The sequence below is a fragment of the Alosa pseudoharengus genome, unplaced genomic scaffold (assembly GCF_046254945.1).
Source record: "Alosa pseudoharengus isolate Yale_2024_CS ecotype anadromous, Long Island Sound unplaced genomic scaffold, YU_APseudo_1.1 YU_APseudo_1.1_scf_9, whole genome shotgun sequence".
In the NCBI taxonomy this organism is placed as follows: Eukaryota; Metazoa; Chordata; class Actinopteri; order Clupeiformes; family Clupeidae; genus Alosa; species Alosa pseudoharengus.
This window is the reverse complement of record NW_027468881.1, coordinates 29738640-29765957: the sequence shown is the minus strand read 5'-3', so window position 1 is coordinate 29765957 and position 27318 is coordinate 29738640. Positions and strand designations below refer to the sequence as shown.

The 27318-nt window shown below is 44.0% G+C and overlaps 1 protein-coding gene across 1 annotated transcript in view; it reads left to right on the top strand.

The window, feature by feature from the left end:
- Window positions 1-349: 349 nt before the first annotated feature.
- b4galt5 (UDP-Gal:betaGlcNAc beta 1,4- galactosyltransferase, polypeptide 5) overlaps window positions 350-27318 on the top strand; it is a 50667-nt gene continuing 23698 nt past the window's right edge. Inside the window, exon 1 of the mRNA XM_076276166.1 lies at window positions 350-932. Coding sequence (XP_076132281.1) covers window positions 827-932 — 106 coding nt within the window. The 5' untranslated portion in view covers window positions 350-826. The remainder of the gene's footprint in view (window positions 933-27318) is intronic.

The window sequence follows — 27318 nt, the reverse complement described above, 5'->3', positions numbered from 1 at the left end:
TAGGCCTCAAACTAGCCTAATTTACCCTCAAGTACCCTATCACAGAATTACCCTGAACAACACAACTCAGCTCATCTCATTTCCACAACAAATGAGGGCTGGGGTTTACATCTACTGCTTTTTCATCTGAAACTGAATTTCGCTTGTTACTTTTACGACTTTCATTTATTTATTGACAAAACAAGAAACAATGAACATAACAGTTATTTTATGTTCATGGATCCTTCCTCAAAGAACATGAGATCATGTAAAAATAGAATAGAAAAAGGTAGGCTAATGGGTAAGCAGGGTTTGGGGAAATCCCTTACTTACACACGGTCCCTATAGGCGACAGCATTGTGAAGATGCCTTTATCGACGGTCCCTATGACGAAGGTGGTTCATATGCGGAGTGCGGCGACTGTGTCCAGCCCATTCATTACCACGCAGGGGCGGGTGTGTGTGTGTCCATCTCCAACACCGCGATGATGAGATTTCACTGAGACGGACACCGACAGTCTTAACTGCCTAAACGCAGTTAACTGTTCTAATTGGACATTTGGGACTCACACATCAAGACTTTACCCACCGCTGGAACATCGGAAAGACACTGCGAACCAGATGATATTTTAGAATCCTTCTCGCGTTCCTGTTTTCTCGTTGTCGAACGGACTTCCCGCTTTGCTTGCCCGCCCCTGTCGCAGCCTGCTTGACAGATACTCATCTAATTTAAACTTCAACATTTAATTTATGTTTAGAACATAGGCTACCAAACGAAAGCATAGCCGCATACCGTAGCCTCTTCCTCTTGCTGAAAACGGACTCGCGTCTTGTTACCTAGCTATATAATGCCGAAACATTTGAGATTTCGGAGAAGGTCATTCCTAGGGCTATTATTCCTGTTCTCCCTCTCCACCTCCGCATTGTACTTCATCTACTCGGCACCCGGTATAGGTAAGTCAGTTTTGTTTGTATACTTATCTCTATCGAGCTCAGTGTGTAGCCTATAAGTGTGGCTATCTCCCCTGTCAGCATGTTACCAATTTTAAATGTGTCATGTTAGGCAAAGATGTAGTTAAATCTAGCCTATCTACGCATACCGAATCCAAGACGTCTGTAACAGTATTGGTCTCGGCAGCCTATCACACGTTTGATGTAGGCCTCAGTACGCTGGTAATAAATGCTTTAAAATGCTTTAAACTCCCAGGCGATTGATTGTTTCTCTCCCATAGGCATAGATAACTGAATCTGACCCCATGGTCTCAAACCTTCATGTTCCCCTCACCATCCTTGTCGGAGCAGCTTGAACCGCTGCGCTGTCAGAGCGACGTCAATAAAAACATCACTACTGTTTATGATGTTTTTGTGCTCAGATAGGCTATTTTAAAATAATATTTCATGAATCTGTTTGTGAGCTACGAGCTGTTGACTTAGCGTTGTCCACGAGGCTCGACTGGGCATAGCCTACACCAGGCTATCCGCTATGAAGCCAATTTTGTATCGCGGGTCTATGTGTCTCAAGCCGTCGCGTTGCATGTGCGCAGCCAATGGCATGGCTCTTTATGATACTGAATTATCTAAGTCATTCAAGGATGGACTCCGACTATCGTAAGAGGGTTACCATGGTTGTGCGTTTGAATACTTGGGGGCATGAGTTCCTTTTTAATCGGCAGGTCCAGGCCATGGGCCAGGGATGTACTACCCCACGCAGAGCAGGAAATCTCATGACCATTCATAACGTTTCTCGCGCTCCATCACCAGTCACTCAACAACAACATATTGAGCTCGACCATGCTGACCTCATAGGCTATCCCATTCTCATGAGACTTCCTGAAAGTCTCCCTGAAGGGCAAAGTAGATGGTTGTCACTGAAGTCAATAGCCTTAATAGTGCAGATATGAGAGATAAAAAAGAAAAGATAGGCATGTCGAATATAGTAAATGCTTATCTCTGGGCTTGTTCATTAAGGTTATGTTTATGCTGATAGTAGCCCAGGCTATGATTCTGTAGAGGTGATTCACATGTAGGCTACTGAATCTTATGATTCAATTTCTTGGCCTCTTACTGTCAACAAGAATTAGTATTACCTTCCCTTAACCACTGCCTTGAGATTGTACTTGAGAGAGAGAGTAAGAGGCAGAAAAAAGTGATGTGAGAGTGATTCCCTGAGGTAATTTAACCTGACTGATTGGCCATGGTGCTCAGTGATACTGATTATGGCTGTCTGTAGCTACCTTTCTCAGTCATGTCTTGTGTTGAATTTACATCTAAGGGCCAATGATGACTGCCATCAATTTACAAGAGGGAACAGAACATTTATGGTCTGTTTTTTTTTGCCCAGTATATACAATATAGAGGTTGGAGAATTTTTTATTTTCTCAGTTTTCTTCAGGTCCCCTTGGATGGATCTTGGGAAGGGAGAGTAAAGCGCCTAGCTGTAAATCTCTGTGAAACATTTACGAAAAACCAACAATACACATGACACATTAAGGTTCAGGGATACTTCAGCCTTTAGCAAATATTGGCAACACTAAGATACTGAAAAAACGATTGTAGGGAACTAACAATCCTTTTTTGGTAAATAGAGCGGCACTCAACTCTGTGCTTCAATTATTAATGATTGCATTTTTGGCTGTGAGTTACACACACACACACACACACACACACACCATCCAACCACCCAACCCCACCCCCTACACACACACACACACACACACACACACACCATCCAACCACCCCAACCCACCCCCTAATGGATGCCCGTGATTAAAAGGTGTCTTTAAAAAATGATACAAGTTCCACTCAGAACTTTTACAAGTTCCACTCAGGCCTGTTTATTAATTAAGCAAAAGCAGAGTGATCAGGCTTGTATTGCTGCCTGCCTGACGCTACTAGATTTTGGTGGAGCAATGTTGGCATCTATCCTCTTTGAACTGTCTGGCCAAGTCAACGAACTTGTTTAAGCCTTTCACTTAAGTATACGAAATATGGAAAAACAAACTACTAGGTTTTCACTTTCTAGTCCCTGGTCTTCTCATAATCTCTCTCTCTTTCTCTCTCTCTCTCTCTCTGCTCTGTTCTCTCTGTTCTCTCGCGTGCCCTCACTAATTCTGCTCTTATCCCATCTCTCTCTCTCACACACACACACACACACACACACACACACACACACACACACACACACACACACACACACACACACACACACACACACACACACACCCTTCCTCAATCTCTGTTTCAGTCTACCTCTCTCTCTTTCTCCCCCCTTTTCTTCTATCCTTCTGTCTGTCATGTTTTCTCACTCTTTATCTTTATCTATCTCTTCTTTGTCTGCCATAAGCTCAGCAACCCCCCCCCCCCCTCCCCTGCGGATGCCAGCCACAGCTGGGGTTTGATTGCAGTAGTTTTAGTAGTTTTATTTAATTAAAACCTGGGAGGATCGTGCTGGAGCACATTACAGCGAGTGCCCCTATTTATAGGCGCCTGGGCCTGGGAGAACCCAGGTGCTTCCCTGCATCCCAGGAGCAGCACGCTCATTGTCTGGAAGAAAGAGAGAACGAGAGAGCAGGAGACAGAAACAGAGAGAGCAGGAGAGAGAAAAAGGGAGGGAGGGAGAGAGAGAGAGAGAGAGAGAGAGAGAGAGAAGGTAGATATGCCATTTGAAGTAGTTCCACAGCTACAAAGAGGACATTTCTATTTCTAAAAACAGAGAAGTAGAATATCTGTTTCTGCAGGCACCAACATGCAGAGTGCTGGGACTGTGCTGGTGCGCTCGTTTCAGCTGATCAAGTTGTGGTAATGCTGCACTATTTAGGGTAACACTCGGCCACTTTGTGCTGTTTTAGAGCTTTCTGCATTAAAACACATCAAATAAGCCGTGGAGGCAACTATTTTTCCCCAAATCACGAAGCACCAACAACGTAGTTAGCGTACCTGGAGTTTATTACAGAAGACTGTTAAGAACACTTACCAACTGTCCCCCCAGCTCCTCCAAGCCAGTATCACAAGGATTCGTTGTGCTGTCACATTTGGTTAATCTGTTTTTCCATGCTGGGGTTGGAGGAGCTGGTAGGGGGACAGTTGGTAAGTGTTCTTAACAGTCTTCTGTAATAAACTACGTTGTTGGTGCTTCGTGATTTGGGGCTATAGCGTATACCGGAGCAAGCTCTGTAGTGGTTGATCAACAAAAAATACTGTCTCTACGACTTATTTGATGTGTTTTAATGCAGAAAAAGACCCTGAGTTACACTTAAAAGTTCAGGTCGGCAGCCATCGATTGGGTGTGTACACACAGTTTGCAAACAGCCAAATCAAGTGGGGCCTCTCCCCATGGCAGGTTGCCCACACACACACACACACACACACACACACACACATACACACAAACACAAACACACCCAAACACTCTGAGGAGATTCATGCAGGCTTGTTACTGTTTTCTATAGCAGTGGGTTGCCACTCTTTCTGGCATTGTGATTGTTTTGGGATGTGTCTGTAGCCATGTCCTGCCTGTACCCATGTTTGAAAGTTTAATGATATTTTCATTGCATGCCGGAACTCATGGTATGATGTAGAGTAGTTAAGGGGGGTAGCAACGAACAGTGTTTAAAGGTTAATTGTATGTTCCTTCCTTTGAAAGTTTGTCAGTCTCATATGCTGTACTTGGGCGTAACTGGACAAGCCCTGAAGACCCAAATGTAATATTACAGTAAGAGGGGATTATAAGAATTAGGTTTAATCACACCAGGTACTGTAGGTGTCTCTTACCTCATTTCCCCACATGTTGCTGTCTGGTTGTTTTGTGAAAAAATGTCATGTTGTATTGGCAATGCAAGCACCCGTGCCCCTTCTGTAGCTTGTACATTATGCCACACACACACACACACACACACACACACACACACACACACACACACACACACACACACACATAATTGATGGCATCACCAAACTGCAACCATCTGTGTCATCACAAAATATTATAGTGACCCTCCTGTTTTTTAAAATAGTAAGCTAAGTACTTGATGTGAAATGCCTACCACCAAACTGAATAAAAACATGTTCATGCCAACTGAAGAAAATAAAATTGGCAGCTATATATTCAGTGTTCAGTGGGTACTAGACCCCTCTTGTGATGGCTTAGCTCCCTCTAAGCTCAAATGTCTAGTGACGTCCCTGCCAAAAATGCATTTAACGAATATCTTTATGAACTAGTCCTTTGACAAGTACTAATGTCCATGGTTAATCCTCAACTTGAAGGGTTAGCATCATTAATGACACCACTAATATGTGCAAGGCTGCATTTTTACCACGTGTTTCATTTGCTTACTGTGTGTACTTTAAGGTTTTCTAGAGAGTATTAAAATGGTTATGTCATTAAGTGAACAAAACAGGCAGCCAAAAAAGGAAGGTATGGTGTAGCCTGAATGTTATTATTACACTGTAGTTAAATTTCCCTGCTTTGCACATTGTGCATGTGGTCAACAAAGGGTCAGGCTTGTTGTTGGCCTTACTGTGTGGACTCCACAGCTTTTCATTCCAGCGTCCTCTGTCATAGCAACAACTGCGCTAATAGGTTACTGTTGCTAAGATTAGATTGCTTGTAGAACTTGGGAGTGATCTTTGCTAGGAGAAACTAGATAACATTCTGGGCCCTATCATGACATTCTAAAGTGCATCGTCACTCGTCAAAAGTCTATTCAAATTTAGTAGGATGTCCAGTTCACATTGGGAGGGGTTTCGTTATCAAACGTGGAGCGCATGGCGCAACAAGGTGTTCCTAGGTTTTTTAATCAGTCATATGGGTGTGTTTGGGGCGTAACATCATTTTAATGAGAATGACATCTGTCATTCCCTTAACCGGCGCAAAGCGCGATATGTCAAATAAATGCATCGGTATTTTGGCATTCAACGGCACATTTGAAGGAGGCTGCTTGCGAGACCGTATGGAATAGTTATTCTTAAACCATGCTTTACTAAAACCTAGCATAGCCTTCACGCATTTGCACTCGTGTATTATTTGAACTCATTGGCAAAGTGAAACTAACTTCACCAAGGAGTCAGTCAACGACAAGACAGTTATATGCAGTTACTTTCACTACTGACTGACAATGGGTTACCACCTAAAACATAGGCTGGAAAAAGCAACACTTACCCTAATGTTGCTCAAATGACTGAATAAAACAACATTTATCCTGCAGAGGAGTAGCTTATATCTCGTGACAGTGCATCTTCAGCTGTGCTCCATACGTGTCTCTCGCCTCTCCCCTAATCACTTTTAACCGTCATTACCAATTTGCAAATGATGGTGAATAACTACTCATCATGAGATGTACAGTATTTAGTAATATCTTTATTCTAATTATGTTTCCCATTATAATCGTGCAATTTGTAATGCTTTGCATGCATGGACGTGCGCTGGTGTGCGTTCATGAATGATAGAAGGATGGTGCGTGCACCTGCCAATATGACTGTTGACATGCGCTCTTAAAATAGCATATGAACAACTCGCCATTGACTTCTGACAAGGTTTAGGTGGTGTATGATAGTGATTTTTAGACAACGCGCTAGTCCCCTCCCTAGGTTGTTAACCTGTTTGTTAACAATAGTGACCGTACAAAAAAATCTGGCTCTTGTGCCTTTAAAACTGTTACTGGATGAATTATCAATAAATTTCTCCCAAAAATAGAAACCTGAAAGGGTCTCAGTTAAATATGTGCAGTGGCAAATGTGTAGTGTAATTTCTCACATGGCCAGAGCTGCTTATGTTTTGGTTGCACCCTGACCAGAAAATGTCCACCCAAAAGCTCCCAAACTAAAGCTTAGAAAAGTATGTTTATGTAAACATAGGACAAAGATTTTTGGTACACATCATCTTTAAGGTGTCTAGTATGGAGGGATGCAATTGAAATATATTAACTTTGTTCAGCGTTCTCATAGCATGAGTGAACATGATGACGGTCACAATTGTGACCGATGGGAAACAACATAGTCCGATTTTAGGGATTTTCGCACATTTCATTGTTCAGTCATCTAATTTCCACTAAATTCCATTCAAAGATGATATGGGGACATTGTCCCAGGTATGTTTTTTACTTTTAAATTTGTATCACATGGCATTTCTCAACATGGCCTCTAAAATTCTCTGTTATATTCTAAGTGTGCCAATTTTTACATAGAAAATCCATTATACCACACTATTATACATAATTTTTGTAATAGCTGATTTTCTATGCTGTTCTTTATTTTAATTTCACTTTCAGTCACTTCCTGCACATACTGTATCAGATCTAACTGACTGCCCAGATTTTACACCTCAAAAACAGTAAATCATCTTACTTATTGACTATTGTATTAGATAATGTCACATATAAACAAGGTGGTGGGGGGTATAATCAACTTGCCAGTCAGCCTGTTGAAGGCATATTGGCTGAATTTATGCAGAGACTTGCAGTAGATATAAACAGCAAAGCTTCATGTGATCAAAATTAAAGATCAAGTGTCTCAAGAATCTGCTCTCACACTATTTTGTATGTCAAAATTACAGAATGTTTTCTATTATGCATTTAGAACCTTACTTAATTCAGTGGTAAAATTAATCAAATTTAGCAATATAGTGGCTATCACATAGCCTAGAAATCTAGACGCACCCTAGCGGCGGCAAATTAATTTGCTCAGCCTGTACGTCTAGTATCGAACCATAAGAATTTCTATTGGCTTAACACCGTGGATGTTCTCCAATCACAGCGCTCTATTTCGTTAGAGAGTCTTAAGGCGGGCTTAACAGGATAACGACATCCTGCGACGGTGAACAACAAGGAAGGTGGCTATGGCGAACGAAGAGGGGTTGTTTGAATCGGCGTTGGCGTCAACTTTGGAGGAGTTGGACTTGTGCTTTTCTTTGAAAGTAGAGCAACACAATGCACTTAAGTCATTCCTTTCGAAGAAGGATGTATTTGCCGCTTTGCCGACCGGATACGGATATGGTCGTAGCGCTGGCCTATTGCATGCCTAGGCAGTTTGAAAGACAATTCTCTGCCCGCCCCTTGGATTAAGCAGGTGAATGATTCGATTCCAGACTATACATTTCAATGATATAGGATGGCCCGCCAGGCTAGATATCACACCCCTCTGACACTAGATTAGACCAATAACTGAGGCCAGAGCAGGCTCCTATGCTCCTCAGGTTTATATGTGCTGGGATCATGGACAGGTGTCCTGTGTTCCCCAGGTCAAGCATTGTGTGTTTCCAGGGTCCTCCAGCTTTATAAAGCACATAATAGGTACCCGAATGAGCATAGGTTCCAGGATACATAGGACACTGGGAACATAGGGCCTTATGAATAAAAGGCCTTTGGATCATAGGGATCAGGTAACATAGGTTCACTTCATTTAGTGACCTTAACAATACCACTGACCAAAGGAGACCAATGGAAAGGCAATTAATGGCATTGGAAGTATGGCAGTAGACTTGCAGGACAATCTGTTGTGTAATTAATTAATTAATTAATTAAATAATGAATTATAAAATTAAATAATACAATAATAAACAAACAAACAGACAACTAACATCACTTTTTGTAACATTTGTGGTTGCTGTTGTATTGTAGGGTGGTGTTGTTTCCACTATAGTCATAATAGTGTGATATAATGCCTTTCCTATGTAAAAATCGGCACACTTATAATATAATAGAGAATTGCAGAGGCAATGTTGAGTATTGTATTGTGATACAAAATTAAAAGTAAAGAACAGACCTGGGACAATGTCCCCTTATCATCTCTGACTGGAATTTATTGAAAATTAGATGAAATGTGTGAAATGAAATGAAATGACAATGAAATGTGTGAAAATCCAAAAATCGGACTATGTTTTTTCCCAGCGGTCACAATAGTGACCAAGCATAAAAGACTCCTTTTCACCCACTTTTTCAGGAAAATTTGAAAAAATAGTAATTGATTACTTCAAAGGGTTAGTCAAGACACATGATTTTGATATATTTAAGTCTGGGAAAAATTTGGGATTAAACGGGTTAATTGCCACACCCCTGGGCGCAATGTTAAAAAAATAAACGTGCAAAATACCGAATTAAACTTCACGCAGGTGAATAACGAACTTTACGCCATGCGCTGGTGCCCAAAATACAGCCCATTGGATCTGAAGCCATTAGTCAATCACAGAGAGTTCCTGTTAAGTGATTGTTGAAACCATTTCAGATACACAGGAGAGGTGTTCACTTCCTTGTGCTGTAGGTAGGGGATTTCCCATAGGAGCTAATCAACGACCAAACCTATTTAAAATTGCACATGATGCTCGATACAACAACATTGCACGGTTGGCTGGTGGCTGTCGCAAAAAGCACGGCATGTTGTACCCAGGATCCGTAATGGCCCTACTTTACAGTACCACATGCGCTGTCAGAAGCCTGAATGCCCAACTACAGAACCAAAGCAACAAAAAACAAAATCGCCAACAAAGCAACCTTCATGCGTAAAAAAACAGCATCACCAACAGAGCAGCCCTTGAGAGCATTTCTCTTGGGGTTATCAAGCAGGATATCCTGGTTAAAACAGGACTCATTCACTTTGTGAATAGAGTATGGGGACTCACAATTGGGAAACGTTTCCAACGCTAACATGGTGACGGGCGACGACTTTGCGCTAACTATGAAATCATTGGTCCGGCCTAACCAATCACATTGATCAAGGATTCCTAATGTTACGTCCTATTTCGCCTAAACTTTACAAACTGACAGTAAACAGCATCAGCAGTCAGGAAACAATGTATATAGGCCTACCTTTGCTATACACATATTTACACATTCTTCCGACTGCATTTTTTGATTGTAGGCATTGCTACTACCATTTACCACAGCCACTTTTGAATTTTGAAATTATGTCATTTATCCCCTATTATGGTGTTCCAGTTATAGTTCCAGTTCCGGTTATAGTATGGCCAGCCTGATTTCATGTGTTTCACCCATGATTAGGCCCACAACACCAAATAATCAGCAATGTCTCCAAAAACTATTTTCTTTTTTTTTTTTTATGGCCTGAATTGTTCAGTTGCATGACTGAGACAGAATAAGAAAGTCAAGTCAAGGGATTATGTGTTACTGATCTGTGATCTTTTAAAAAGAAAAGACAGGCAGTTGTCACGCTTTGAACAAACTTTTCATGAAACTCTGTTGGCTCGAGTTGTCCAGTTGCATGACTGCGGCTTGATTGAAAGTAATCAGGATTGAGCCTTGGGCTGTGAGCCTCCACCATGTGACACTGGCCGCAGCATTAACAATGGAATTTGGTTAAACATCATCAGAACCAGGCAAGTCACTATGGCATGGGGAGGGGGTAAGGGGTGCAGAGCAGGGGAAATCCTCTTAGCTTTCCACTACTTCCTTGACCCTAACTCAACCCCCCCCCCCCCCCCCCACCCCCCCACACACGCACATGCACACATCCAAAAATTTTCATCACTGGTTGTTTTCAAATATGTCAGCTTCTAAGTTGTGTACTCCCCTGGGCATACCATGTACCGGATTTTGAATTCTGTCAGAATAAAATGCTGAGAAGCAAACAATGTTAATTATTCAGTTTCTTATTTGCGTATATTTCTTCACTTCACCAGTAAGATGTTATGTTTTATTCCCAGCCTGTGTTTGAAAGGTTTCTGCTGTTAGTATTTGTGTTTTTTATGAGGTAGCTATATAAAGGAGGAAACCATTTTATGTCAGGGTTAAAGTCTGCAGTACAACTCTGTCATCAGCAAAATGCCAACAGGAGAGAGGGGCAAAGTAGGTTGTGGTAGAAACCACTCTCCCTCTCACACACGCACTTGCACACTTACACACACAAACACACACACACACACACACATACACACACACACACACACACACACACACACACACACAGGTAGGTGCACATTATAGACATAAATGCATGTACACACAAACACACATAGAGACATACACAAGGGCACTCAGACACACAAACACAGATAGACAGAGAAAGAAAGAGAGACATACACAAATATACAGACACAAAAACATGCGAATGCACACACACACACACACACACACACACACACCCTAGACACACATGCCCTATACTGTTATCACATTGTGCTCGACACTAAAGAAAAGCTCCCTTGTGAAAGCACTCATTAAAATAGAGAAATGCCATAAAGGACGCACGGAAGGCACTGCCCCCTTTACACCATTGAACTCTATGTTCCCCTTTCAGAATGAATCCAGTTTACACTTCTCTTCTGGACAGCGTAGAAACACACACACATACACATGCACACACAGACAAAGTCAAATACACAAACACATACACAACAATGCACACAGTCTTTCATGTTCTTCTTTGCTCATAAGCTTTTTCACATCCCTATATCTGACATAACATGACATAATCCCCCCCCACACACACACACAACACACATACACACCTGCATGTGTGGCTTTGAAAGGCCATATGGCCTCACACTGAGGCTGATTAGTAGTGTAACCTGACCAATTCCAGCAGCGTCTGCCTTTTGTTGTCATGCCGGCTGTCTTAGCTGGCTGTTGACGTTGTTGTCATGGCGGCATGAGTCATCCGCTCGCCAGCTCACCTGGACACTGACATTGCTCGCACATGAGACAACACACCTGCTTCAGTGAATGCCCTGCGGACTGGTCGTGTGTGTTTGTGTGTGTGTGGTGATCATTCTGTTATATGATCATCACACAGACCACACACTTAGTGATGGGTAAACAGTGTCTGTACAGTGCATGTGTGTGTGTAGTGTGTGTGTGTGTGTGACTGCGACTGGGTGTGTGAGCACTATGGCTCCACTCATTTACAGGAAGACGAATGTGCCTTGCGTCTCCTCCAACCAGCGGTCTAAGGGGAAGGGCGGCACACTGACCAAGGCCAGGGACGCTAATAAAATCCTCCGGTTTTATGGTGTATTTAAAAATGGCCGGCTGCCACAAGCGCAGGGTAATAATAAACCAGGAAATAAATGACTATAAAGAAGATGCAGGACTGCACAGGGGCAGAGATAAGAACCAGTGTGTGGGTGTGTGTTCCTGTTTGTGTATGTGTGTGTGTAAGAGAGAGAGAGAGTCAGAGAATGAAAAAGATAGTGAGTGTGATAGAGTGTGTTTGTGTAAATGTGTTTAAACGTGTGTAGGTAAAAGCTTGTGTGTGTGTGTGTGTGTGTGTGTGTGGAGGAGGGGGGGGGGTATAAAAATAAAAAAATTAAATTGGCATACATCTGCACACATGGTTGCTCTCTACATGCACTCTTTACGAGACGTGCACCCTAGGCATACTCGATTTTTCAACATGTTCCAGCAAACAAAGCGAATGCATGCATGCCTGCAACTAATTATATTTTGAGCATTTTTGTTGGTATAAAATAGCGACGTTGCACCTTGCCCGGTTAGCATCACTGTAAGCCCATTCAGTGATAAAGCAAATAACTGGCCTTACTCAAAACGCCACCGATTAAGGTCCTTTTGCTCTCAATCAAAAGTTTGAAGTTGTTAACTACTGTAAATAGACCCTAGGTTGCTTATACTCCGGAGTTACATTTGAAGGCTGGAATTATGGTCCTGAACTTGTGCCCTGAACTAGAGTAAACCCTGCAGACCACACCCACACACACCTCTCTCTCTCTCTTGCATAGGACCACGCCCACACACACCTCTCTCTCTCTCTTGCATAGGCAGGATGATAGTCATGCAGAGGGAGGGAGAAAAGGAAGGAAAGAGGAGATGATGATCACAATGTAGAGAGCTGGCATGTGGGATGGGAATGGTCCAGGCTGGGGGGAAGATGATGATGATGATGATGATGATGATGAAGGAGAAAGAGACAGATAGCAGCTAGAAGAGAAAGAAGAAGCATAGAAAAGCAGATATTTTGATGATGGCAGCAGTGTGGAGTAGGCAGGGGGCTTGGGTGGTGGGGCGGAAGTGGAAGTGGTTATTCCGTGAATTGCAGGAATAAAAGGTTGGTCATAATAACAGAAGAATGGGCTGCATTCCTGTCAAAGCACGAGAGGAAGTGAGCACTTGGAATGGACGAGGAGTTTGTCCAAATGAATTACTACCTAGTGCTCAGACATTTGAGTCCATGAGAAGGGGCCAAAGAGGTGCGCGTGCATGCGTGTGTGTGTGTGTGTGTGTGTGTGCGCGCGTGCGTGTGTCAAAGTGTGAAAGAGCAGGAAGAGAAAGGTTAATGTATCTGTCAGTGGATGAGAGACAGAGAGAAGGCCAAGTGTGTGTGTGTGAGAGAGAGAGAGGGGGAAGGGGGGTTGTCAAGCCTCAAGAGTAGCCTAAGCCTATGTGTATGTCTGAAGAAGAGAGATAGACACACAGAGAAAAAGTGTTTGTGTTTGTGTGTGTGTGTGAGGTGATTCTAACAGGCTTGTAGGGATTAGAGCTGGCAGACAGTGTAATAGCAGGATGAGCTGGGTGCTCTGGGTAAACAGTGAGGAGGAGTAGGGGTGCTCCTCTTTTCCTACCAAAATCATAAACAAGGGGCCGAGTTGGATTGCTCCAAATGAGAAAGTTTCTCTTTCTCATTTTTTTTTCTTGATTTCTCTTCTCCAACACAACTTGTGAGTCCACACTAGATTATTTGTCTCTCTCTCCATCTCTCTCGCACACACTTTCTCTCTCCATCTCTCTCTCTCTATCTCTCCCCATTTCTCTCTCTCACAGTCTCACATGCTCTCTCCAGTTCTTCCGCTTTGTAGGTCTTCTATCTCCTGTTGCCAGGACTTCACCCAATCTATGTCTTCTTTTGTGTGTGTGCGTGTGCGTGTGTTTAGACGTTTTATGAGTGGGCTTTGTTTGTTTGTTTGTTTACACCCTCTGTTTTTCTCTCATTCTTTCTTGTCCTTCTCTTCTCACCCTTTGTCTGTTCATCTGTATGTGTTGGTGTTGTGGTGTTGATGCTGTGGTTCATCATCATATCTATTTTGGCTTCTGGTGAGGAATGGCAGTAGTATGGCTAAGCCCCCAAGTATTATTGGCGTATTATCTTTCACATATGCACGCACTTACACCAAACGGTTGTGTGTGTGTGTGTGTGTGTGTGTGTGTGTGTGTGTGTGTGTGTGTGTGTGTGTGTGTGTGTGTTTGTGCTGTGGTATTAGCAGCACCTCTCAGACATTTCACGTCAGTGTGAGCGCTACATTAACCATCTTATTTCCCACTTACTGCAGTCAGAAACAATGGCCTTTTGTTAAACACACAGATGACAATAGAATCGATTGAATTTTTATGGTCAGTCATGGAGTCAACACACACACATACAGTACATACAGTCTCTCTCTCACTCTCTCACTCACTCACACATACACACACACACATACACACACACACACACACACACACACACACACGCACACACACACACTCACCATATTTTTTTGAACTATATCTACATAAACATAACCATACACACACTCATCCCCCTTACACACTCATCCCCCTTACACACACACACACACACAGACACAAACACACACTAAGGCGGGGATCAGGTACAGGCGGGGACAATTGAATATGCTTGCGTTGCACTTTGAAAGTTGAACCAAGTCCAACGCTCAGCTTGTTCAATGCTAGCGTTCCGCTAGCGCTGTTACCACTCCGCTGCCGAACCATAGAGGACAATAGTGAACCTGCCGCTTGCCACTGGTCAGTGTGATCCCCGCCATCCGCCAGAGTCATCTGAACCTCTCCCACCCAAATGAACGCAAACACCTGGAGCAACACAGACAATAAGGAATGCACTCAGCCCACATACACACACACACACACACACAAAAAAAACACACACACACTCCATACTATTCGTGTAGGTGGGCGAGTACTGGGTTACTCAATGCTGTTTCCACACACATACACACACGCACACGCAAACGCACACATACAGTACTCGGTGGTGACGCATGTTTGTGGTGGTCCTTATCCAGGGTGTGACGGTGTGTACACTCTGTATGTACCCTGGGATGGGACAGAAGGGAATCTACTGGATTACATACTGTTTCACACATACACACACACACACACTCCATTCTGTTTTTGTAGGTGGGCTAGTACTGGGTTACTCAACACTGTTTCCACATTTGTGTGATTAGATTGGGCTGGACCGAATTCCTGACGTTCCTTCATGATTCCATGCCTCATGTGACTGGACATGACGTCCAACTTTCAAACACATTGGCCGCCACTACTAATACATTACTGTAACTGTAATACTCATTAGACTGATAAATGTGTGTAAAGACAAACATCAGATGGGCTGTGGCATTTTGGACTATGCACACACCCACCCAGCAGCCTAGCTGAAGACACTTTGTATACTAAATGGAATCTATTTACAGTGCAGAGAAAATAAGCATTCTATCTCTCTCTCACTCACTCACTCACTAACTCACTCACTCACACAGGGCCATCCAGTGGCACCTGCTTTATTTCTTCCAACACTCTGTGTGTGTGTGTGTGTGTGTGTGTGTGTGTGTGTGTGTGTATCCTGTCCAGCAGCAGCAGCAGCAGTGTTGTTGTTTAAAGAGTAGTGAGTAAACCGCGTGGTGTAATGTGGGAAGTGGGCAGCTCAGCTGTATTGGCACAGAGTAGCCCCCGCTGGCAGCACTGGGCATTGGGCTATCCTGTGGTGCCATCTGCCTTATCTCTGCCCGCCGCCACTGCCACTCCCAAGGCATGGCCGGCTCCATGTGCCAGCTCTGTGAGGTGTGACGCTCACTGCACATGCTCATCAGCCCTCTCTTGCGCAATGCTTTTGGCATGGCGACAGCAGGGGTGGCGATGGGCACTGCATCCCCTCCTCCAGCCACTCTATCTTCAATGTTTACACTCTCTTCTCACTATCTCTTCATCCAGTCGCCAGGTCTTTCCTTCCCTCATCCCTCCTTCCCTCTTCTTTCCTTCCTACTCATGCGTAGCATAACATTTACTTATTTCTTTTCTCTTCTCTTCATTTCTCTTTCTTTTTTGAGTTTTCCTTCACTTGGTCTGCCCACCTTTCTCCTCCAGACTCACTTTTCATTCTCACTCATCCAAAACAAATGGGGCTTTTTTTCTTTCTTTCTTTCTTTCTTTCTTTCTTTCTTTCTTTCATTCTTTCTTTCTTTTTAATTTCTTTCTTTTTCCTTGTACTTTTCATCCTTCTCTTTCTTCTGCCTCGTGGCTCAGCCGTGCGTGTGTGTGTACATTTATAAGTACAAGTGCGCGTATGTGGTGGTGGCATTTCAGAAGTAGCACACTTCTCATCACAACCTTACAGCAACTTCCAGGAACCAGTGTGTGTGTGTTTTTGTTCTTTCCCCCCTATTCATTTTTAATTGCAGCTCTTCTCGGCATGTGCGTGTGTCTGTGTGTGTGTGTGTGTGTGTGCGTGTTCTTGTCATCTGTCTTGCATTGTACAGTAGTACCCATTGTACCCATCGGCCCACTGTAAATAAAAGCCCTTCGTGGAGCCCAGCAAGTGAGGGAGTGCTTGGAAGAGCGGATGGAGAGAGAGAGAGTGAGAGAGAGAGAAAGAGAGAGAGAGAGAGGACCCATGTTTATAGTTCCCTTTCCAGCCTCTGTTTGCTTCTGCTTTATGTAAAGGGCTGCCAGGAGATGGAGCAGGAAAATGTCACCGTCACACCCCCACACCCACGCCTGTCTCCGGGTCTGCGTCAGGACACTAGCAGATGCCCTGGCGTGGGGGTGGGGGGCAGGGGCATCTGAGAGTTGGGGCAAATGGGTTAAGTAAGGCAAGGTGTATCGATGGCACAAATGTATGGAAACAACCTTAGGTGGCAATGCTGGGAGACAGAGCAGCATTTTATTAGCATTTATGCCATATCCAGCAATGGCATAGACAGCCATGGTATAGATAGTTTGGGGGTGTAGGAACTTTGTTTATCACATTACGTGTTAATTACACTAAGACACATGTAACACAGATGGCAGGCTTTGATGTTTTCTGGGGTTTGTTTTCTGAAGCAGAGCAACGTATTTGCAACACGAAGACTATGTGGTTGCCGTAAAGCCCAGACAGGCTGCAGACTGTCATGTTACTTAACTTGATTGCCCTCTAAATCGGGCTGAGTGGAGGAGATCTCTTTAGGGTGGTAGGTTTATGAAGGTCCTTGTGCTGAGGGACAGGGCAGTGGCCAACTGATGTAGATGAGGCGAGGAAAAGCTTTGTTGCCAGGGTGATGGTGACTGACCATGATCCTAAGTATTTCTCATTTTGCAAAGGCACAGTTTGTGTGTAGCGTATTGTAATTGCATAATATGGAGTGTGTGTGTGTGTGTGTGTGTGTGTGTGTGTGTGCACATTTGAGTATGTGTGTGTATGTGCGCACATGTATGTCTGTGTGTGTGCATGTGTACGTGTGTGTGTGTGTGTGTGTGTGTGTGTGTGTGTGTGTGTGTGTGTCTACTGTAATAGGTAACATGATGTGGACTCAGTGGGAGCCTCATGAAGAACTCATGACTGGACCTCATGTGATCTGGAGCAGCAAAGAACTGTGTGTGTGTGTGTGTGTGTGTGTGTGTGTGTGTGTGTGTGTGTGTCCATACCCTGTCCAGCAGCAGCAGAGTAGCTGATTGAGTGTGTGCTGGTGCACACATGCGTATTCTCATGTCAGTTCTTCTGTAGTGTGGATCTTTCATGCTGAAGTTAATTATAATTGCTGGTGTTAAAAGCACATCATAAATGTTTTTTTGTGTCGCTTTAGAATGGAGAACAGTAGTATGTGTGTGTGTGTGTGTAGGGGGGTGTTGAGTGTGTGTGTATGTGTATGCTTTTAGGAATTCGATTGCAACCACTGAACAGTAAATCAGCACTCCACGTTCTGCTGAGATTGTTTGCGTGCGGGCTTAAGATGTTAAGTGTAGAAGCGTTGACTTTTATACGAGGGAGAGCCCTGTTCCAAAGCTTTATGACAGGATGGGAAAGCGTATTTGGGCCAAGAGGGAGTTGAGCTCTTGTGAAAAAGGCCCGGGTGGGAGAGAACTTTTTAAGGTTGTAGAACGGCTACACACACTTCCAGTCATTCAATGAGTAATCCAGGTGCATTTTATCTCACAGAAAGTGAATTTTGTATGATCTAGACACATAACCTTTGGGAATCGAGTTGTGTATGATCTAGAAACGTAACCTTATGGCCATCTTACTTGTGTCACTCGGGAAGGCGCAGAAGAGGTGAGAGCTAGAGGTTTCTCATTCAGAGTTTAATTGCATGCAGATTGGCTGGTTTTGTAGATGCGATGGAGGCGTTTGTGTGTTTGACTTGTAGAAGATTCATGTCCACTTGATTTAATGTCTCATGCCATGTCATGCAATCATCACACTCTCTTAGGTGTGCGTGTGTGTGTGTGAGAGATAGAGAGATAGAGAATAGGTGTGAAAGCTGCTGCTCTGTAGCAATGTGTGTGTGGGTGTGAGAGAGTTCTCCATCTCCATGTTTCTTATGCACCCGTCCCATAATCTCACACACGCGCCCGCACACATGCACACACGCGCGCACACACACACACACACAAACACACACACACACACACACACACACACACTCACACTGCACCAAATGTTCGTCTCATGACCCAAGCCCTCGTCTCTGCCTCCCGGCGGCCTGACTTCCCTGCTGTGGTCACGAGACCCAGGACAGGCAGGAATGCTGGGCTTGGTCATGCCGCATGCCCAGGATGAGGGCCTGCGGTGGGGGAGCCATGTGGCCCTCAGCTGGGAGTCATCCTGGGCCCTGGCCTGGTTCTCCTCACTGGCTGACAGATTAAAAAGCATGAGGACAGAGGAGAGGGAAGTAATCCACATTCCGTTAGTCAAACGTCTCCTATTGCAGTGGGTAGCATAAATGCTATTCCTCACTAAGTTGCTTCAGATAAAAAGCATCAATTAAATGAATAACATGTAAATACATAGCACTGGTGAAATATAATAGGGCTAATCTTCATTCAGATTGCTCAAGTTTGTTCCTCTATTTAAATTTTGGTTATCAGAAGTAAAAAGTTATTTTAGACTGAAAACAGTGTTTTGTAATCTGTATTGCTACAGGCCTGCTATGACATCTGTTGACATGTTAAAATTTGTTACTCAAAAATATTAGAATGGAATGCGCTGGAATAATGTACAATGCTAGAACTCCCACAGTGATACAAATCACAAGGAATAATGGCATGTTATTATATGGCTCTTCATAATGCTGAAGAATGCTCCATTCACTTGAATGGGCCTTCCCAACGTTCGGTGATATTTTACATTATACAGACCGTTGCTAAGTACAGTATAACAGACGCTGCCAAGGAAAATGGGTTTTGTGCTTCTAATTCACGTCTTTCATATCAATCCCTAAGTACTGGAACTTCATTCAAAAGTGAAAGCAGACGGTTGATCAGCTGTGTTCTAAAGAATGTTTGATTCAAGTTCAGCATGTGTTGTTGTGAACTATTTGTTTCTCAGCAAAAGTCACGATGTAACGGTAACAAATAGGCTATATATGCGCGTCAGGGTCCGGTTCGCTCTGTTGGGACCTATTTCCCGATAATGACCTGTGTTCTATACATTATCCCTTACTTATTCTTTCTGATTGGCATCACTGTGGGAGTTCTAGAATTATGTTTGGTTTAAAAAGGATACCTTTATCATGCACATTTCATTAATTGGTAAAGCAGTATCGAGTACTTAAGTTAAGACCATCCACTCCTGTTTTGAGCTACGCTGACGCCTTTTCAGTTCCCTTTGTAGAAGCTGGCAGGTGAAAGTTTGCGTTTGAAGAGGAAATACCTTCAAGCTTTTGTATTGCCCCCCAGAGTTATACAGTGTGTGTGTGTGTGTGTGTGTGTGCGTGTGCGTGTGCCTACGTGTATATGCATTCAGCAGAGCAACCATGACTCAGATGTATGGAATTCGAGTATAGCGGGGAAATCCCTGGGAAGTCAGTTACAGTGCACTTCCCAAAGAGCGATGATTCATCTCAGTGCAGTCAGTGTAGTGAAAATTTGACCAGCGCAGAAAGTTTGGCCTGAACTCACTCAGTGGCTGAGTCAGAGTATGGTTACAGACACGTTGCTTTAATTTTAGACTGAGCAGTCTCCTGCTGTAGACATGGTCAGATGCACTGTGTGTGTTTACATGCCTGTGTGTGGGAATGTGTGTAGTGTGTAGTGTGTGTGCGTGTGTGTTCGCGTGGGTGATCGTGTGGGTGTTCGCGTGTGATGGTGTAGGACGTTTGTTTTTCACAGAAGAGTAAGACAAAGTACCCTGGAAATCCAGATTGCTCGCGAGAGCACAATTTGAATTGTCTCTGCGAGACACTCAGGCAATGAGTAATGATGCACGTTACTTTTACCCCTTGCAATCGGAGGAACCAATCACATCGGTGTATCTGATATAGGCGGGCAAGAGGCGAGCTAAACAGATGACGACAGCGCTGCAACGAATCAGTCAGTAAACATTGGTCGTAGTGTTATCCAATTGCGTGCAGTGATATTGTCAAATGCATGCTTGGTGCCGCCTCTCGAGTTGGGCCATTTTCATTATTCGTGGCCAGACCCACTTGAACTGTGACACAAGCCTCAACACCAAGGTCCAGATGTGCTCCCGCAAAGCAGAGCTGTGGACACACACACATTTGCAGCAAAGCAGAGCTGTGAACACACACACATTTGCACCTGATCCAGATCAGGTACCTGGGCTCAGTTAGTTGCTTCCCCTACACACACTTCTTTAAATGGCTTTTTCACGTCTTCCATGATTTTTTTTGCACCCAAGTAGCAGTGCTTCGTCCTGCTTTACCCCGCTTAATCTACATTACCATTTGTACTCGTGAATACGGAGGCCACAAGAAGTAATTAGGGATTTTTTTTAATATTGTTGGCTCACTTTTACTCACAACATGCTATCCGGCAATGAGAGATTCCATTCACTATGCTAAGCTAAGATAGCGGGGGCGCTGCCAGACTAAGACAATGCATGCACAGAGACAAAAATCCAAATGTCTTTGCTCACTTATCTAACTCTAGCCTGTAACACTGTTCCGGTCAAAAATGACCGATTTACACATTCCCTGTACCATAAATATGGCATTTTTCATCATATTGCCTCAAGATCTTATGATATTCTTCACAAAAGGCTTTTGAACACATAGAATTTATTGTGAGTAAGCTTACTTTCTTTGAATTTTGAGTGATTTATTCAACTTAGAAACACTTTTTTTGTTTACGGTTAAAAATGACCGCCATAGGAAATGAATGGGAAAGAGTATAATTTTCATCCCTTCAGATGAAAGACATCTCCTTACACACACTCCTACAACTTACCACCAATGTTCCCACACACAGAAGCACACACACCCACACACACACACAAGTACACCCACACACACACACACACACACACACACACTCAGTACATGTTGTCAGTTCATGTTGTCATGTTGCCACTTGTGCGTGTGAACCACCAATGTTCGTATTGGTATTTAAAGGAATTATCCGGAGTAAAATGCACTTTAGATCAATTTACGGATGATTGGGAGTACATACGTTGAGTTGACATCAAAATCATGTCATTCGGATGTGTTTTGAGAAAGTTCGATTTTACCGTTTTTAGTCAAAACTCGTTAGCGTGGAAGTGAGAAGGGCATATTATTTCGCCGCTACAAAACGCTATTTTTATACCTCTTCTACAGTTCCAAACAACATTACACTTATGTGGTAGTGAGTAGAGGGTCCCTAAAGCCAAACCGAAGTATCCCGAGGTCTTTATGTGGTCGGATAGAGAGTCCAGAATAAATTTCATCAAGCCAGTACCTTTCCAGAAATGTTGCCATCTTTGCTGCCATCTTTAGGGGAAAGTCCGTAGGAGTCGATTGCCAAGTGTGCTCTGGAAATTCACAATTTCATAGCCGTTTTAAAAAAAACAAAAACATAGTCCAGTATTTCTTTTGAAATTGAAATGAAATGAAATGAAATTTGAAGTTGTATGGACTTTTTTTTTTAAACGGCGACGAAATTGTGAATTTCCAGAGCACACTTGGCAATCGACTCCTACGCTTTAGGGACCCTCTTTAGGGACCCTCTACTCACTACCACGTAAGTGTAATGTTGTTTGGAACTGTAGAAGAGGTATAAAAATAGCTTTTTGTAGCGGCGAAATAATATGCCCTTCTCACTTCCACGCTAACGAGTTTTGACTAAAAATGGTAAAATCAAACTTTCTCAAAACACATCCGAATGACATGATTTTGATGTCAACTCAACGTATGTACTCCCAATCATCCGTAAATTGATCTAAAGTGCATTTTACTCCGGATAATTCCTTTAAGAGCAGTTAAAACTGTCCGGTCAAATTTGACCGCAAACAATAAATTAAGGGGGGTAGCAACAAACAGTGTTTAAAGGCTAGGGGAGATGGTGAATAACCCAATTTCATAAAATGGTGGCGTGTTCCTTTAAAAAAATCAGCTCATACATCTTTACCGTAACACAAACATATCCAATTCTGTAGAAGTTCCTGCTGTGGGAAACCACACACCCACAGTTAGTTAAAGCTTTTGCTGTGTCTTTAAGTGCAGTTGCACAGAGCAGTGACTGAATGTGACCTCTTCACCTCCATTTCTTAAGAAGCCTGGCCCTGAGATTCTGTGGAACTGTCCGAGTCTGTTGTTCTGGAGTCTGACCACATGCATTCTGAGCGTTACGCTGAACGTTCACATCTCACCACAGAGGCCATGGTAGTAAGGTACTCTCAAAACAACGCAAGTTGTGTTATTTTCAACACATACTGTGTTATGAATACCAAAAGCAATGTGTTGGAAACAACACAAACTGTGTTGTCTCTATCTGGACACAGAGACGTTTTGAAAACAACGCACGTTGTGTTGTTTTCAACACATTCGTTTTAAGATTGTGGTCCAAGTGCCCTCAGGTCATTTCCATTTTCATATCTCACCTCCAACTCTCTCCCGCACACTTCCTTTCGCTCTCAACTGTACTATTTGCTAAAAAAGGCAGAAATCCCTCAAAACAGTCTGGCACACAGTTTGTTTGAAACAAAGAAGGGTGCCAAGTCGTGTGAGCTGTGAGCGATTAGCGTGAGTTGTTCTACTCAAGAGGAAATTACCATGGGTTGATTGCAGCCAGGGGATCTGGATTTCGATTCTGAACTTGTCATTTCCAGACAGTTGTTGGCATGCTACGTCTTCAACAGTGGCCATGATTTCCTTTGGAGCACGCTCGATCCTGTGCATCAAGACCAGCCTGTTTGTAAAAGTAAGGTCGGGTCCCCAGCCAGTTCTGTCCATCACTGCTATACGCACAGATGTTATTATTAGCTGCCGGCAGGCAACCAACCAGCGGGTCTCACAAAAAGCATTGGTGAAAAACGATTTATGATGTAGCTTGTTTCCTGAACATTGTAAATGGGGCATTAATCAGACTTGGGCAGCACTGCGGGTGGCTTTGTCCCTTAGAGTCCTGGGGCTGTGTGTGGTAGGGAGGGATGGCAGCGAACACCACAGTGAAAAACTCAGGCGTGGTTCCTTTTCACACATTTCCATAAAGCCTTCTGCTGACTCAGCAGGTTTGTTTTTCCCCCCCAACTTTTTTCCTCATGCTGTCCTTCTGTAATGGCTTGGAGAAGGAAGTGAACAGATCAGCAGTCAGTCAGCAGTCTGCTACACTGTAATAATGGCCGGTTTTCTGAGGGAGCATGGGGGGGGGGGGGGGGGGGGTTGAATGTGTGCGTGTGTGTGTGCACGTCTATGTGAGTGTGTGGATAGGGTGGTAGGAGTATGTGTCTGTGTCTGTCTCTTTCTCTCTCTCAGTCTCTCCCTCTCTCTCTCTCTCTCTCTGTCTGTGTGTGTTGGTGGGAGGGGGTTGGTTGAGTAGGGGATGAAGTGTGTGAGAGTAGGAGTGTGTTCTTAGTCAGCCATTAAACAGCGTCTCTGTGGGGAATTAGCCCACTGATGAAAGGCTGTAACCAGCACTCCTGGCTTAATGGCTTATCAATACCCCAGCGCTGACCTTCTGAGATGGACACAGAGAGAGAGAGAGAGAGGGATAGAGAGCGGATGAGGAGGAGAAGAGAGGGAGAGAAGTGTGGTGTGGGTACTTGGGTAGAAGTGTGAGTGTGTGTGTGTTTGAGTAAGTGAGAGTGTTGAGTTGTTTCCACCTCATCTTCTTGTTGTTACATTTGCTGTTGCTATTTAAATTAATGAAAAATTGCTCTGCCCCATATCGGCAGCATGAACAACTTTTAAACCCACCATCAGTCATCTTCTACCATCTGTCTTCCTCTCTTCTGTCTATCATTGACTCCTGTTCTCTTTATTCTTCCCTTTCCCCTTCTCTCTCTCTCTCTTTCTCCTCCCTCTCTCTCTCTCTCTCTCTCTCTCTCTCTCTCTCACCCCTAATGTTCCTGTCACTCAAGCTCCCCATCAGACACCAGCGGCCGCTGTCCAGGGCACGTTTACAAATTAGACTATGCGGCGAGTAGCCCGCTCCTCTGGATATCCGACTCCCCCCTTCCCGCACCTGCCTCATTGATTTCTTTTCTCTTCTTCCTCTTCTTCTTCTCCCTCCATCCCCCCCTCTCTCACTCCTTCTCTCTCTGTCTCTCTATCTCTCCCTCTGCACGCAGTCACATTACTTGTAGAGGTCATAAGAAATAATTAGAAGCTACTCCTCATGCTGAACGCTGGGCTGATCAATGCGCTCATAACACATTTGGTGTGTGAGGCTTACCTTGAGACAAGTTCAGTGCCATTCATCATTTTCAGGCCGCTGCTACGCAGCTAATTCCCCTTCTCAAATCTCATCCATCAGACTTTAGTCTTTATCGATGGCGAAACGCTTTGTGTGTTTGGTTAAACTGTCTGGTCGTCGCCGGATGGTGAATTAACGCTCCGGGACAGAGCGCCTCGGTTGGCTGGTGGGCTTTGCTGAATCTGCCGCTTTGGCGGGGTGTTTCGCAACGGTGTAAAACGCAGTCCAACAAAATGCACCTTAAGCACAAAATAAATTGGAATGCGCCGTGTTAATGTGGAGCGTTTATTTTCTGCTCTGTGAGGTGAAAACTCTCTCGCTTTCCTCCTCACACTCCATCCTTGTTGCACTCGCTCTCTGTCTCTCCATCACTCTTTCTTTTTCCCTCCTCTTTCTCTTTCTATATCTCTTTTTCTCTCTCTCTTTTCATTCACTCTCTCTACCTCCTCCTCTACCTTCATTCTTCACTCTCTCTACCTCCTCCTCCTCCTACCTCTTCTACCTTTCTCTTTTTTCTTTCTCTCCTCACACTCTCTCTGGCTTTGTGCGTCCTGCTGATTAGCTGCTTTTGAAGGCGTAACCCCATTTCAGAACTGACCGATTTAAAGCGGTAAGTCAGCCAGCAAGAAAGTGACTGTCCGGCCGGGGCCTTTATCTCCCCCCACAAGGATGGCAGCTCGGACAAAGGCCTCCTTCCCCGGATCAATGGAGCCTTAAGAGCGTGTGTGTGTGTGTGTGTGCCTGGTGTTCGTGTGTGTGTGTGCCTGTTGTCCGTGTGTGTGTGTGCCTGGTGTCCATGTGTTGGCTTTATCTGCATTTTTGCTGCATTGTCCGAATGTTATTATGACTCTTACATTGTTCTGCAATCTGCAACCAGTGTGCGTGTGTGTGTGCGTGTGTGTGTGCATGAGTATGACATTAGTGCTGTGGTGAACAACATTTACGGTCCCACCCATCTCACCCTCCAGCAGAAAGCACTCTCAGTGCTCAGTGAAAGAGAGAGAGAGAGAGAGAGAGAGGGGAGGGAGAGAGAGAAGTAGTGCGTGAAGGAGGCTGGGTTATGAGCCTGCTGTTTTGCTGCACACCAAGGTCGATCAATGTCTTACTAGAGCCTCAGTCAGGGATGGTCGAGCAGACATGTGTGTGTGTGTGTGTGTGTGTGTGTGTGTGTGTGTGTGTGTTTTATTTCACGCAAAATGATGTTTTATCAGTTGGTTTGCCATAGTCCCAGGGATGTATACGTGTCACTTTGCATGCATGTCCTTGCTAAAAAAATGCAAGAGTAATTGGCATAGATTATGTCTTTGTAAGACCAGAGTTTGTGGTTGAAAACTGGCATACACAAATAGTCATGCATTTTCATTAATAGCCTGTGTGAGGGAGAAAGTGAACTACTTAAACTAAAGTGAAACACATCTACAGTTTTCTGAGCTGGGAACAAAAAGTTGCGGTTGCAGGTGGAGGTTGTGTAATTACATTATTGTAGACAGCATAACATTGTGTAAAATGTCAATAATATTGTTTATCACAATATATTCTGGTACAATATATATATTGTCCAGCAAAAATAGTTATTGTGACAGGCCTGTGTGTGTGCGTGCGTGCGTGCGTGCGTGCGTGTGAGAGGTATGGTGCCCCCACCCCCCTTTACCTCAATTCCAGGTCAGTAGTCTGACTCTGTGTCTGGGATGGCCCTGAGTGCAATCTAATTGTGTTTATCACAGCTGGTGGCCCAGAACACTGAAATTCTGATCAGGGCCACAGCTCCATCCCGAGGGCTAGCGCTTCATGGGGGAGGACTAGGGAGAGGAAGGAGGAAGAGGAAGGAGAGAGAGAGCACGCATAAGCATAGCTTTACTGCTTTACTGTAAATACAGTGCATCTCTCTCTCTCACTCACACACACACACACACACACACACACACGTTTTCTCTCTCTTCATCTCCCAATTTCTGTGTCCTCAGCGGTACCCTGCACTCTTTGAGAGCAGACTCTTTGCCTCTTCAGCTCTTTAAGCGCGAAGGTGAAAAGAAATTGTTTGTCGAAAAGACACTAGTCTTGCTCTTGCCATTGTAGCTGTCGATCAAAAGGTGCCTGTGTGAGACGTCGGTGTTTTCCGGCGACACCAGTCACCTCTGACATGGCATCTGATAATGGTTGTAATGTTGCACACACACACACACACACACACAGTGACGGACTGGACGGTCTGACAGCAGATGCCAGAAGGGCCGCGGGCCGTTTGGGCCGGCCAATCACGGAGCGGCTTGTTTGTCGGGTTTGCGCGGCCCTATCGTAAAGACGGTTTTACAATATCTTTCGGCCCACTATCAAGCATCAATAGTGTTACATGGCTTACGAATAAGCCATTTATCTCTAACATAGATGGAAACTGATCAGTATTTATACCAGACATGAGTCTCTACACTACAGTCATGGTGACCCTCAATATTTACATCAGTCTACATTCTTTTGTAACCTTATTCAATCAAATGATTTAAAAGTGCATTGTTTGAAATTGGAATACAATAAATATG